The sequence below is a fragment of the Cavia porcellus genome, unplaced genomic scaffold, assembly GCF_034190915.1.
Source record: "Cavia porcellus strain 051 isolate PalLab524CR breed Dunkin Hartley unplaced genomic scaffold, mCavPor4.1 scaffold_6, whole genome shotgun sequence".
Classification (NCBI taxonomy): domain Eukaryota; kingdom Metazoa; phylum Chordata; class Mammalia; order Rodentia; family Caviidae; genus Cavia; species Cavia porcellus.
In genome coordinates this window covers 57183374-57198165 of record NW_026947489.1, presented here as the reverse complement: position 1 = coordinate 57198165, position 14792 = coordinate 57183374, and the positions used below count along the sequence as shown (strand labels likewise).

Below are 14792 nucleotides of genomic sequence, written 5' to 3'. Positions count from 1 at the left end.
CCTCCTGGAAGGGCTCCGTGTCAGGGCTGTGCGGGGGGAGGCGGCATTACAGTCAGATCGGCAGAGAACAGAACAGAGTCGCCAGGGAAGAGAAAGGCATGGGAGGGTCTCATTTCACAGGCACAGGGGTGCTTTGGGGGACAATGGGAGAGGCTCTGGAGGTCGGTGTCACTACAAGGTGAATAACCTTTACCTCGTAAAGCTGTACCCTTAAACTGGTTAAGGTGGTGCATTTTATATCACATGTGCTTCATCACAATTTAAAATTAAAACAGTTCCAGGTGTGTCAGCACATGCCTGTAAGCCCAGCACTCAGGAAGCTGAGGCAGGAGGATCGCTGTGAGTTTGAGGCCAGCCTGGGCTCCATAGTGAGTTCAAGGCCAGCCTGAGCTACATAGTCAGAGCCTGTCTCAATAAATAAATAAAACAGTAATATGTAACTATTGAAGAACAATAAGAAGGGGGAGAAAGAAGGGAAGAAGGACAAGAGAGAGGAGGAGAGGAGAAACAGCAGCAGTCGGGCACCACGCCTCATGGCCTGTAATGCCAGCACTGAGGGAGGCTGAAACAGGAGGATTCCAACTTCGAGTTCCATCTGGGCAAAATCTTCTAATTCCCCTTAGCAAGACCTTGTCACTAAATAAACAAACGGTAAGTAACTAAGTAAATAAAAAAGGCTGGGGATATAGCTCAGTGGTAGAATGCCCTTGGGTACCATCCCCAATACGGGACACAGAAAGAAAAAAGAGGAGAGAGAGAGAGGGAGGAGGAGGAGAGAGAAAGGAAAGGGGAAGGGAGGGGAGGGAAGGCAAGGGACAAGGGACGGGAAAGGAAAAGAGTGGAAGGGAAGGGAAGGGAAGGGAAGGGAAGGGAAGGGAGGGGAGGGGAGGGGAGGGGAGGGGAGGGGAGGGGAGGGGAGGGGAGGGAAGGGAAGGGAGGGGCAGTAAAGTCCCAGGTTGCCTGGGAGCCTGGCACAGGGTCAGCGCGGCCAGGAGCCCACGTACCCACTGGGTGAGGGAAAGGCCTGTCCTCTGGGCTAGAGGGCAACCTGAGGCCAGGGCAGGCCCTTGACCTCTTCCACCACGGCTCCCTGACATCTGTGCCTGCTCCTGCAGGGGCCAGCAGCTCCTCCAGCACTTGGCCGGCTTAAGCCCCCGGGGAAGCCGAGCCCAGCTCTCTGGGCTCCGAGTCTGTGGAGCGGAGCCGAGGCCCAGTGTGTGCCAGGCAGAGAGGAAGGTGATCAGGGCCAGGCTCTTGTTTGTGGCTGGAAGCTGAGAGAAGCATCAGTGGGTCCACCAAGTCCTTCTCGGGGCAGGAGGAGAGTTGGGCTGGAGACCGTGGCTGTTCGTGTGTGTGTGTGTGTGTGTGTGTGTGTGCACGCGTGTGTACACGTAGGTGTGTGTGTGTGTGTGTGTGTGCACACGCACTCTGAGGGCCTAGTGCAGGGAACTGCTGCACACTGTGCTCTGTGAACCTCTGTCCACACTTGCGCACGTGGAGGTCCTCGCGTAGCTGATGCGTGGGCCACAGCGGAGGCCCGGCCTCGGGAACTGCGGGGGTGCAGGTGCACACGAAGACCTCACTCACAGCCGTCCACGGGCTGGAGACGGCCACGCCACCGCGCCTGGCCAGGGCCCGCCTAGGGGCCGACAAGCCGAAGGGGCGATGTTTCCGCCTCCGATCCCTAACTGGTTATTAAGCACCTCGCTCTTTGCAGACGTTCCCTGCGCCTCCCCCCCCCCCCCCCCCCCCCCCCCCCCGGCTCCACGCGCAGGCGCCGGGCAGAGGAGCAGAGCAGCGGCCGCGCTCTGGCCAGGGGTCCCCGGGGAGCAGGTGAGCGACCCGTCCGCGCCTCTGTGGGCATCCTCCGCGCCTGCCCGCTGCTGGCATCCGTCTGCCTGGCATCTGTCCTCTCCTGCCTGGCACCTCTCCTCCTCCCTGCCTGGCATCCCTTCTCCTCCCTGCCTGGCATCCCTCCTCCCTGCCTGGCATCCCTCCTCCTCCCTGCCCGGCAACCCTCCTCCTCCCTGCCTGGCATCCCTCCTCCTCCCCTGCCTGGCATCCCTCCTCCTCCCTGCATGGCATCCCTCCTCCCTGCCTGGCATCCCTCCTCCTCCCTGCCTGGCATCCCTCCTCCTCCCCTGCCTGGCATCCCTCCTCCCCTGCCTGGCATCCCTCCTCCTCCCCTGCCTGGCATCCCTCCTCCTCCCCTGCCTGGCATCCCTCCTCCTCCCTGCCTGGCATCCCTCCTCCTCCCTCCCTGGCATCCCTCCTCCTCCCCTGCCTGGCATCCCTCCTCCTCCCCTGCCTGGCATCCCTCCTCCTCCCTACCTAGCATCCCTCCTCCTCCCTGCCTGGCATCCCTCCTCCTCCCCTGCCTGGCATCCCTCCTCCTCCCTACCTAGCATCCCTCCTCCTCCCTGCCTGGCATCCCTCCTCCTCCCCTGCCTGGCATCCCTCCTCCTCCCTACCTAGCATCCCTCCTCCTCCCTGCCTGGCATCCCTCCTCCTCCCTGCCTGGCATCCCTCCTCCCTGCCTGGCATCCCTCCTCCCTGCCTTGCATCCCTCCTCCTCCCTGCCTGGCATTCCTCCTCCTCCCCTGCCTGGCATCCCTCCTCCTCCCCTGCCTGACATCCCTCCTCCTCCCCTGCCTGGCATCCCTCCTCCTCACTGCCTAGCATCCCTCATCCTCCCCTGTCTAGCATCCCTCCTCCTCACTGACTGACATTCCTCCTCCCCTGCCTGGCATCCCTCCTCCCTACCTGGCATCCCTCATCCTTCCCTGCCTGGCATCCTTCCTCCTCCCCTGCTTGGCATTCCCCCCTCCTCACTGCCTGGCATCCCTCATTCTCCCCTGCCTGGCATCCCTCATCCTCTCCTGCCTGGCATCCCTCCTCCTTCCTGCCTGGGATCCCTCCTCCTCCCTTACCTGGCCTTCCTCCTCCTCCCTGCCTGGCATCCCTCATCCTCCCTGCCTGTCATCCTTCCTCCCCCATGCCTGGCATCCCTTCTCCTCCCCTGCCTGGTATTCCTCCTCCCCTCTGCCTGGCATCCCTCTTCCTCCCTACCTAGCATCCCTCCTCCCTACCTTGCATCCCTCCTCCCCTGCCTGGCATCCCTCCTCCTCCCTTCCTGGCATCACTTCTCCCTGCCTGGCATCCCTCCTCCCTACCTGGCATCCATCCTCCCTACCTGGCATCCCTGCTCCCCTGCCTGGCATCCCTCCTCCCTGCCTGGCACCCCCATCCTGGTCCCTCTCCTTTCTGCGCACTTACTGCCCCTCTCCCCTAACCGGCAGGCCCCCCTCCTTCCCACACCTGCTCTCCTACCCGGTGCCTCCCCTCCTCCCTCCACCTGTCCTCCCCCTCCCCTCTGGCCCCCTTCCTCAGCCCTCTGTCTGGGACCCTCCTGCTGATTACTTCCCCAATCTGCTCCTCTTGGCCTCCTGTCCCTCCAGACCCCTGTCTGGCATCCCCTCCATCCTCCCTACCTGGCACCTTCCCCTTCTTCCCCCTGCCTGGCACCTCCCCAGACTGCACCTGGCTTGCTTCTCCCTGGCACCTGCACCCATTTGTGTTGCCACCACGTCCTGCAGAGCACCTTCTCTATCTATCCCCGCCCGTACCTCCTGCCTCTCATGGCCTCCCTACCCCGCCCCGCTCCGCCCAGCTCCCTCTCTGCCCCTTTCTCAGTTCGGCCCCTTGGCAACACCGTCTCTGCCCAGCTGCCACCTGTGGCCATGAGCTACTCTCCAGCCCACCCCAGCTCACCCATCCACTTCCTTAGCCCTGCACTCTGGTTCTGAGGTCGAGTCTGACCGACCCCAGACCAAGTAGTTCTGCTGTTCCAGGTGGCAAGGTTGCCTGGCAGGGCAGGATCTGGGCAGACTAGAGGATGTGCATATGGAGGGGGCCTGGCCGCAAGGCCTTTTCCTGCCCAAGTCCACTCTGCCCCTCCACCTGCTTCACCCACTCCCACCCTTCCTTCCAGCCAGGGCCTGTGCTCTCTGCCTGCGTCTCAGCTCTGTCTTTTCAGTTCTCTGTCCTGCAGGACCATTGGCGCAGTCACCGTCCACATGTGGCACATACTGTGCTCACTCCAGGCCCATCCTCAGCCACTTCAGCCTCAGGCTGGCCCTGGCCTCTACCCTGACGCTCCCTGCCAACCTCCTGGAGCCCTGAGGAATCAGCCTGGAAGCTCAGGGCCCAGCCCACCCCTTCCACTGCCCTCTCCTTTCAGATCCCCTCAGCATGACCCTGGATGCTGCAGGCATGGTGGGCGCTGGGCCCCAGCACCCAGGGGGCACTGGATGACTCCCCAGTTGCAGAACCCTGCCATCTATGACTCCAGGCCTTCAGCACCCACCCAGCGTGGTACAGGTAAGTGCTGCCTCCTGTATCGCCAGAGCAGGTGGCCCAGCTGCAGCCCCTGCCAAAACCACATGGCCACTGCACATCTGCCCCATGTGGGCCCTGATGCCACCCCTGGGGGCCTCTCCTGAGCCCTCTGACATCTGTCACTTATGCCCTTTCCTCTGTGCTGTGCTACCTCTGACAAGTGTCCCTTCACTCCTGATGGGCCTGCATCCCACCTCTAGAAGCCAGCAACCAGCTAATCTGAAGCCAGCACTGTGACTCCTGTGAGAATGGCCTGGGAGCCCAGGTTCTCCCACAGACACCTGGACACCACATCTCTCCCATCACCTGGGTGCAGGTGCACTCATGTGTGTCTACCCTCATGCGTGTGTGTGTGTGTGTGTGTGTGTGTGTGTGCATGTGTGCACACCACACCCTGCATGCTCTCTGCTAGCTGGAAGGAATCTGCAGTCCTGTGGCCCAGATTGCATGCAGAACCCAGTTGCAGACATGCTGTGTGGTGTGCTCTGTGAATCTCTAAAACCTCAGGGCCCCTGGTGTGGCTCTGCCCAGCCTCCAGCAGCCAGGAGCATAGACGCACCCCCTCAGGCTGGTGCACACAGGTTGGATCCTCCTGAGCCTCCTCCCTGAATGGCAGGAGGAGAGTGGCCTGGAGGTACCGTGTCAGCCCCACTGGCTCAGAAGCATCCCCTGGGGGCTTGGCTTAGAAGCTGGGGTCTGGCTGCCTGTCCTCACCTGTCCCCACACTGGCAGGCTTCACCTGCTGATGGGCTGGGTGCTGTGGGCCTCAAGGGGTAGGGACTCGGTGCCTGCCCCTAGTGAGAATGGAGAAAGCAGACTTGTGCAGAGTGCAGGAAGCAGCAGGAGCTTCCCGCTCCATTGGAGGCCCAGGGCCATGTGGTGTGGCTGAGGGGCAGCCTGGAGAGCCTCACAGCGTGGCACCATGGAAGCAAGCACAATCTGAGCAGGCCCAACTCCACCCTGGAAGGCTCAGGCTGCCGCCCTCAGAAGGCCAGCACCCCAAACTAAGGTCAGTGTGGACTCTTTCTCAGCATGAGAGGCCTGGCTTTTGAACATAGATTCCTGAAGAAAGAATAGCAAACCCCTTCCTATTCTTCCCCAACTGGAGGGTACAGGCTAGGACCTAAAGTTCTGAGGTGTCAGGGGTGGAGGCTTCCGAGTCTCCTGGGCAGTGGGTCCTGACAAATGTCACCTCTTGGGGGAGGGGGCACCAAGCTGGGCCTGCCGGGACACTTCCATCACAGCAGGTGGGTGTCTGGGCTGTGTGGACCCTTCAGGGAAGGAAGTGATGTCAGGAAGCAGGGGAGACACTGGGAAGATCCCAGGGGGCAGTGTCCTGCCACAGCTGGCCCCAGAGTGGCCCTGAGTCTTGAGGTGATTCTTGGGGAGTCAGGAGCCCCAGCTCCCTGAATGCTGGGGCAGTGAGGGCCCAAAGCTGGGCTCGGAAGCATGGCCTCTGATATTGGGGTGGCATTAATGTGCAGTCTGCCTTTACTTGCTGCAGGCTACTGCTGGCTGGGCACACACCTGGATATTTGGAAGCTGCCAGCCTGTGCCAGCATAGATGGTGGCCTGAGCAGCTGGAGGCTTCTGGTGTGATCCCAAGTGTGTATCTGTCGCTGAGCACAAAGTGGCAGGTGTAATGCCCAGAGGTGTCACCAGGTGTCCCTGGCTGGAATAGGAGCCTTCTGAGACCACTGCCTGCCTTTGGTGGGCGTTCGATGGGGGCGACATCCCGAGGGGCCATAGCTGTTGTCCTCCAGTCTCTCTTGATGGTGGGAGATGGGAGGACCCTCAGTCACGCATAGGGGACCCTACAAGAGGCTGTTCACATCCGCCGGGCCACCGTTTGAGATCACATACTCTATTGATTTGATTTGCTTCTGGAGCTGGGAATCAGTTTCTTTGTGATTTAATCTTACTTCTGGGGAATCTGAGAATGTACAGTGCCTTTACTGGAATTTACAAACTTGAATGGCCTCCCATGTGAACCCTTTTTCCAGATGAGTGAGGAATGAGAGAGGAGAAGGAGGGAAGACGAGACGGGCAGATGAGCATGACCTATATGTGGGTCCCAGCGGGAGGGAGGACCAGGACAGGGAAGTGGGTGGTGGCCACAGGTAAGGCTTGTGCACAAAATGCCAACCCTGCCATCCTGCGACCCCTGGATGGGTTTACTTTGTCCATAAGATAAAAACCAAGCTGCTTGCTCAGGGTTTCTGGCCTTGTCTGCTGTCAGTGACATCAAGGGGAAACAGCGTGACAGAATTAAGTAGTGTCCTCAGCAAAGTCCCAACAGTCCCCTAGAGCTCAGGCAAAAAGGCTGGAGCCCTGCAGTCCAGCCCCATAAGTAGGATGAGTCTGGACTCAGTGGGGAAGGAATGGGTCACTACCTTCAGGAAGTACTCTATGTGTTAAGTATGCATCACTGCTGGGCTTGGTGGTACACACCTGTGATCTCAGGACCGTGTAGCCCAGGCGAGCATCAAATTTATGACAGTCCTCTTGCCTCCCCCATGTCTTTTACGGGTTTATTTCCTAGGAACTCTGCCATAGCATCCCCTTCCTCCTTCCCATGTAGCCCAGACCACTGCTATGTACTGTTGGACCCCTGAGAAAGCCTCGGGAGTGGGTGCCCAGCCCCGCAGCACTGGTGGAAAGGGCCTTCCAAAAGAAAGCCCTATAGGAGCCTCCCTTTCTCTGTGAGTTTCAGCTGCTGCCACTGCTCAGGGATCTCACCCTGCTCTTCCTTCTCCCGCAGCCTCCTCAACCCCCTTCCTGGTCACCTGCTCTCAGTGTAAGTGTTACTTTTTGGGGACATTTTCTGCCACAGCTTTGTCCATCAGGATTGAAGTTCACTTGCTCCTGTCTTTGGCGCATACCAGAAATTGAAATATTTAATGGCGCCACTCCTGAAGACAAAGACAATGGGCTATGCTTTTGTCTTTTTGCCCTCCGTTTCCCCTCGAACCCCCACTTTTCCACCACCCTTATCTTATCTGTTTCTTGCCCCAGAAGACAACTGGGCTTGAGGACTGGGCCACAGCCCCACAGCAGCCTGTTTAGCTGGAATTTTTTCATGCCTTTCTGGGATGGTGGAGCAGATGAGAGGAGGGAGAGACGGCAAGGCTTTGGGTCCCTGATGAGCCTGACAGTCCTCCTGGGGCCTCACCTCTCTACGCAAGACCACAGCGGCCTCCCTAGCATGCAGAGCTGAGGGGCTCCCAGCCCTCTTGGTCGAAGCCTCAGGTTTCCCTGATGGGATCACACCATCTTCAGGTGCTGCTATGGCAAAGCATCTTCCTTGCTCTGACCTTGGCCTGGGCCACTGGAGTCACAGAGCATACCCTTTCTGCCACCGAGCCACCTGCCTGACTTACCTCAGTTTCTGTGCATCTTCTCAGCCTCTCTGGAGAGGCCCACACTTTGATAAAAGTAGGGGGCGTAGGTGATGCTGGGGATCGAACCTAGGACCTCTTACATTCCAGGCGAGTGCTGTGATTCTGAGCTACACCCTCAGCTTCTATCCTTTTAAACTGGAAGAATATAACCACAAAGATGAGCCAGGAGAGAGCCCTGTCATTCTCCTGGGATGGCTCTGGGTGGACTGAGCTGATATGATCAGTTTCAGTGGCTGTCTCAACAGCAGACACGCTGGAAAGGCGTGGAGGAGGTGCCCACGGGTCAGGGTGGTAGGTCTTAAGCAGAAGAGAAAAAGCTAAGCTCCAGCATTAGTCTGCAGGCTCCCCCTCATACCCTACTTCTGTGACAGGGTCTGGCTGAGTCTAAATTGCCCAGGCTAGGCTCAGACTTGCAGTCCTCCTGCCTCATCCTCCCTGAGTGCTGGAATTAGAGGCATGCACCACTATGTCCAGCTACTTAAGACTCTTGAAATCTATCCATCCTCGCTGAGGCCCCCTCCCTTCCCATCAGCAGCACTTGGACCTCTAGACAGCAGCACACATCAGCACCCTGCAGGAGCACAAGAGCCAACTGAGCCAGCAGGAGTAAAGATAGCAGCCGGTGTCAACTGAGGCTCATGGACCCCACCCTAAATCAGTGCCTTCAAAAGGGACCAGGGATGTAACTTAGTGACTCAGCACCTGCCTGGCAAGCACAAGGCCAGGAGTTCAATTCCTGGTACAAAAAGGAAAAATCAAAAATGACCATCCTTCTTCACCCCCTGTGGTCATTTTCAAATGCACTGGTGTGTTTCCATGGCCCGATTCCTAATTTTTTGAGAGACTGGAAAGCTAGGAGACTGAGTCAGGAGGATCACAAGTTTTGAGCCCAGCCTGGGAAACAGTGACTTATTGAGATCCTGACTCAAAACTAAAAATTTAAAAATGGGATGGGGAGGTAGTGACAGCTGGAGATGTAGCCCAGTGCAAAGCCCAGGATTCAGTGCATGGAACCTCTTAAATGTCAACTTGGCACCTAATTAAAGTGTTTAACGCACTGGGTGAGCTGGGCATGATGGGGCAGTACTGGGTCGAAGCAGAAGGATCGCCACGGGTCCGAGGCCAGCCTGCACTATGCTGCAGGACTCTGTCTCAAACAGGGCAAGACAAAGTGATTTTGCCCTTCCAGCTTTGTATTAGCCCTCTCAAGCCTCCCCCTTGTCTGTCATCTGCTCTCTCTTCATCCCCTACCCCAGAGCCCAAGCCAGCATTTCTCCCTAAAGATCCTGGACATCAAGGGCCCCAACCTCAGAATCTGTATAAGAGCAGTGCCATCACTGTAGTGGCTTCTTGTCAACAACAAAATTATAAAACACACACAGAGTGTGGTGGGACACTGGAAGACCCTCCCCAAAGGGGAGATCAGGGGTCCCACTCTGAAGCTGATGATGGTGTGTGAACTGAGCTCGAATCCCCCCACGTGGGGATGCAACGGAAGCCGTATATCCTCGGACACTAGGGCCAAGCGGTCAGTGACCTGAAAAGACTGTTGCTCTTATAGTCAGAAAACAGGTGTTGACCCCACTATTGAGGTCAGATGGTACTGGCTGAAGGGGCCGAGGCGGGGGATGACTGATCCCAGCACTGCTTCCTTCTCTGCGCTGACTATTGAAACATGTCCCCACACTGCCCTTGGCAGTGGCCCCACAAGTGCCAGAGGAGTATTTTGATGTCTGGCTGTGGGTCAGTCTTTAAGAGGACTCTGCGAACCTTGTGTTCTGTCTTAAAAATGGACATAGTATTATTCATGGCTTCAGCTTCCTGGGGTGTTAGGAGAACCACATTAAATTCTGCATAATTTGGCTATTTTGTGGGCTAAGCTCTGCCCAGATGTCTGTGTGTCTCTGGAGACACAGGAGGGTATGAGGGGTCAGTGTGGGCAGAGTGGGCAGAGGGGGTGCTGCTGACTATTGATCAGCTGCCCTGGGCAGGGCGGGGCTCTGCTTCCTATCATTTGACGATTGCTATGGTGCAAGGACATCTGAGCTGATGTTAAATTACTCACCCAGGGCTTAGCTTACCACGGGCCAGATGTTACCATAACTGAGTCCCTTCAGTAAGAGTGGAAAAGAAGCCAGGCATGGTGGGCCACACTTGGAATCCCAGCTGTTCAGGAGGCTGAGGCAGGGGGATGGCAAGTTCAAGTCCAGCTGGGGCAGTTTAGCAGGACTCCCCTCAAACTAAAGGTTTAGGTAGGGAGGGGATGGTGTAGCATCTGTCTGGCATACATGAGGCCCTGGGTTCAATCTCAGCACCCAGAAAAAAAACTTTTAAAAAGGAATTTAAAACCCAAAGGGTGTGTGTCAGTCTGGAGAGAGGCTTTGTCCTCCAAGGGAAGACTGATGATGGTCGTGTTCCTTGGGTTCATGGATGATGCACAGCTAAATGACAAAACTGAGATTCAAAAGCTCTCAACTGATGCCGTGGTGGCACTTGAGAAGCTGAGGCAGGATAATTGCATCAACTTTGTGGCTGGGCTGGGCTGGGCTACACAGTGAGACCCTGTCTCATAAAAAGGGTCTCAACTAGCTGCAATAATGGACTCATTCTTACAGATGAATGTTAGCAGCAGTAAACATAAGGTTCTCTCCCTGAGTCCAAGGGCAATGTGGGGACATGTTCCAACAGTGAGCACAGAGAAGGAAGCAGTGCTGGGATCAGTCATCCCCCGCCTCGGCCCCTTCAGCCAGTACCATCTGTCCCATCCCTGTGTGTCTTGCTGGCCACATGTCCTTACCTATAAGCGCCCAGTCCTGTGGGATCAAGGGCCCACCCAAGCGATCTCAGGGGAACTTGCTTTACTCCTGTAAAAACCTTCTCTACAAATAGGGTCACATCCCCAGATACCGGGAGTTCAGGCTCCAGCATGTGAATTGGGGTGAGAGGCACCATTTAACCCATACAGGAAGTGAGGAAGAAACCCAGCCCCCAAGGGGCAAACTGATGCCCTGCCACAATCCATCTCCTGGATTCTTGGGCTGCTGGGTGCTCGGATGCTGGCTCCTCGGCTGGCTGCAGCATCTTCACATGGGAATGTGCCCGGCCTACTGGTCATTCAGTGCTCCTCAGCCCAGCTTAGCCTGCTGCTCCGCCCTAGCACTGGTGCTTCTGCCCCCAGGCTGTTCGTGCAGCACCCCAGAGCTCCATGGAGGCCACCACTCACCTCCACTCACCCCCATCACTCCTCGGGGGGAAGAGGAGGCCCACTAAGACGCACTTAGGGGGTAACTGCCTCTCTGCATCCCAGGAATCCCTACCCATCATAACCCAGGCTCTGGGCTGGCCAGAGGCCTCACAGAAGCCTTCATCAGCCAACCCAGCTCTCTCTGGGCTCCAGGGCTCTGCTCTTCCCTGCCTGAGACAAGCCACTACCATCCTGAGGCAGGAGCTGACAGTCAGCGCCTCTAGAATCCAGGGTCCAATCCTGTCCCTGGGAATGTGACCTCCACCCACTGAGAGCACCTTATGCTAGGTCAAGGGAAGAGGTGAAAAGGGCCAGGGCAGCAGGCAGCCAGGGAGACCGAGGGGCCATGGGACCCTCAGGCCCTGAGAAGAAATCTGGATTCAGCTTGGGCAGTGGAAACCATTAAGCAAGGCTGTGCCACGTTCCCGGTGACACTTCTGTAATGATCACTCTGGTCATAGTAGGGAGAACATTGTGGCAAGTGATAGGGTGGACAGGTAAGTCCAGGAGAGAGGCGGTGGCCCAGGGAAGGGTGGAGGCTCAGAAAGGCTTCCGATGATTGAGAGGCAGAGTCAGCAAACCTTACCTGTGGGATGCACAGTGACTGAATCTGGGGAGCCACTCAGGGCTTTGGGATGGGGTGCATGCAGTGCACTGCTGGGGGCAGAGGTAAGGCTTGCAGGGGCGCAGGGACATCCTGCCTCTCTCATTCCCCTCACTTCCAGCTGCTTCTTGGGATTGAAGTTGTAATTACAGCCTCAGCCTGGATTTGAAACCTCAGTACCCACCTTGGCTTTGTGTGTGTGTGTGTGTGTGTGTGTGTGTGTGTGTGTGAGAGAGAGAGAGAGAGAGAGAGAGAGAGAGAGTCTTGCTATGTAGTTCAGGCTGGCCTTGAACTCACTATGTAGCCCAGGCTGACCTTGAACTCACAGTGATCCTCCTGCCTCAGCCTCCCTAGTGTTGGGGTTATAGGCATGCACCACTATGTCTGGCAGCTTTTTCTTTTTTAATTAAAAAATTAGCCTATCAGGAATATGTGGCATGTTCTCATGTTCTCCCACCTGGCCAGCTACAGCCCACAGCTAGAATAGACAGGAGTTCTTCCTGATATCTGCTGTGCAGCCCTGTCCTGGGCGTGTCACTGCTCTGGCCCACTGAATGGGTTCTTTGTCTATCACACCTATGGGTGGAGGGTGTGAGCCTTAACTGAGCGACACGGGCTAGAGCACAGGATGTGCGATGCAGACCAAGCAGTCTGTCACTACTTTGGCCCACCAGGTCCCCCTACCCACCAGGCAGGATCTCTCCTGCCCTTCCTGCCGCCTCTTCTCCGGCCCTCAGGGGCACCTTCTGTGCCCTGTGCCCTATAGTCACCCTGGTGCAAAGCCCGGCATCTGTTCTGTCTTTGCTACAGTCACTGGGTCCTGAGGGTAGGCAGAGGCTGGGTCTTCAGTGTGAGCAGAGCCCATGGCAGAGTCAAGCATGCACCCATTGAATATGTGGTGGAGAGGAGGAGGGGCAGGCGTGCCGCTGCCCAGCCAGCCAGTCTTCCTCTGGATACTGCTGTCCATGGCACCCACCCCGCAGCTGTCCTCACCCTGAGGACAGGGTGACAGGCAAGGGCCCTGGGGATGTCTTATGTGTGCCCTTTGTGACACCTGGCATTAGGGCCATCAGCCAGGCCTAGGGATCAGGCAGGGCATTGGAGCCCATGTGACTCAGGCGTGGGCCAGGTGGGTAGTAGCATTGGGAAGCCAGGAGAGTGGGCATCCCCTTTGGTGAGGCATCTGCTCTGTGCCTCACACAGTGCTCAGTCCTGCTCATGTGTGACATCACTGTGATGTCACAGAGCTGAGCGAGGCTCTGATTGGAGATGCAGCACAGGTTACCATCTCGGTGATGGTGCTGCCCTGGATTTGAACCCAGGGCTTCTCTGTTCCAGACCCTGCTTTCAGCCCAGGGCAGCAGGCGAGGGCAGCATGTCTCCTAAGCAGGTGCAGCTTCTGCAAGTGGACCCCAAGAGGTAGCTTGGGGTGAAGGAGAAACCCCTTGAGGTCAGGAGACTCAAGCTGCACCCTTCACCCACCCCTGGTCACACGGTGACTTCGGCAGTGGCTTCTAGGGCCTCGTGTTTCTCCTCTTTAGTACAGGAGCCTCCTTGTTCTCATCCTCAGCGTGGGGGCCCTACCTGTGTCACCAGGTGTGTCTGTCAAGATTAAACAGGCTCACAAATGCCTGTCTGGCAAGCACAAGGTCATGAGTTCAATCCTCAGTACAAAACAACAACAAATAAAAGAATAAATGGGTTCCTGTGTGACAATGGCTGATCATCAGCAAAGGCTTGGTTAAACTGAAGAAGGCCTGTGGCTCCTGTGAAATCCTAGATTGACTCCTTCACACATGCGTCCGCCTTGGGTTTATTGGAGTCTCTAGCAGGTGGCAGATCCCTTAGGAATTATCAGTGAACAAGAAATATAAAAATCCCCGCCTATGCCAGGGGTGGTGGTGTATTCAGGAGGCTGAGGCAGGAGGATTGCTACAAGTTTGAGGTCAGCCTTTCAAGGCCTGGACTACTTAACAAGTCTCTCTCTTTCTCTGTCTCTCTGTCTCTGTCTCTCTCTGTCTCTATTGAGTTTCTCTGCGACTCTCTCTGTCTCTCTCCTTTTTGAGACTGCAAGACACACTGGACTTGAACTCACTATGTAGCTGGGAATACAACTTAGTTGCACAGCACCTGTCTGACAAGCGCAAGATCCTGAGTTCAAGTGCCTGTACTAAAAAAGAAAAAGAAAAAAAGCAGTGCTTACTGCCCAAGCTGGCCTCAAACCTCTAGCGATCCTCCTGCCTCAGTCTCCTGAGGGCTGGGATGGCAGGCATGCTCCACCATGCCTGAGGAGACCCTGTCTCAACCACACACACCCAAAAACATAAAAGAAAAAAATCCCTCCCCTTTTTCATGCTAGTGGGGAAGAAGAGGAGTTAAACATTAAGATAAATAGGTAGATTACTTAGTACAAGGGGAGGAGGGGGAATGAAGAATAAAAGAGATGAGGAGGAGCCTGGAGGAGAGGAAGAGGGTGCCGTGTTTAATGGCAGGGGACAGAGCAAAATTTATTTGTTTCTGGAGGGGGTTGATTTGTATATTTATTTATTTGTTTGTTTATTAGTTGTTTTGAGACAGAGTCTTGCTTTGGGGCCCAGGCAGGTCTTGGACCTTCAGTGACTTTCTTGCCTCAGTTTCCTCAGTGCTGAGATTGTGTGATTTTTTTACTGTGGAGCAGCAGTGTTTTGCCCTTGGGTATCAGGAGGCTGTGTGTAATCAGAGAGAGCAGAGCAGACTGAGGGGGACCCCACCTTCGTTATTTTGCCCATTTCCCCCCTGCATTCACAGATCAGATCGTGCTGGCAACTTGGACTCTTTGTTTTGTTTTGTTTTGTTTTTATCGGTACCGCGGATTGAACTCACGACCGCACGCACTTGCAAGGCAGGCGCTTATGCCGCTGAGCTAAATCCCCAGCCCCAGCAACTTGGACTCTTTGAGTCCACGTTCAGGGGATCGTTGTGTGGAAGGGATTTGGAGGGCAACGTGGGAAGCGAGCCCTTGGTGCCTGTGCTTTGGAGTCACAGAGGTAATGGTGCCTAGTAGTTGGAGTTGGGACCCAGAGCCCAGCGGTGGGATCCATCTTCTGATTGAGTGTGGGCAGAGAGAGATGGGGTTCTGAGACGGTTCCCAGGCTGCGCGCCCAAC

The 14792-nt window shown here is 56.5% G+C and overlaps 1 protein-coding gene across 1 annotated transcript in view; it reads left to right on the top strand.

The window, feature by feature from the left end:
- Positions 1 to 1752: 1752 nt before the first annotated feature.
- Positions 1753 to 14792, top strand: part of Smarcd3 (SWI/SNF related, matrix associated, actin dependent regulator of chromatin, subfamily d, member 3) — a 28527-nt gene continuing 15487 nt past the window's right edge. Inside the window, exons 1-2 of the mRNA XM_063250761.1 lie at positions 1753 to 1833; positions 4241 to 4380. Of these exons, the coding sequence (XP_063106831.1) occupies positions 4342 to 4380 (39 nt within the window). The 5' untranslated portion in view covers positions 1753 to 1833; positions 4241 to 4341. The remainder of the gene's footprint in view (positions 1834 to 4240; positions 4381 to 14792) is intronic.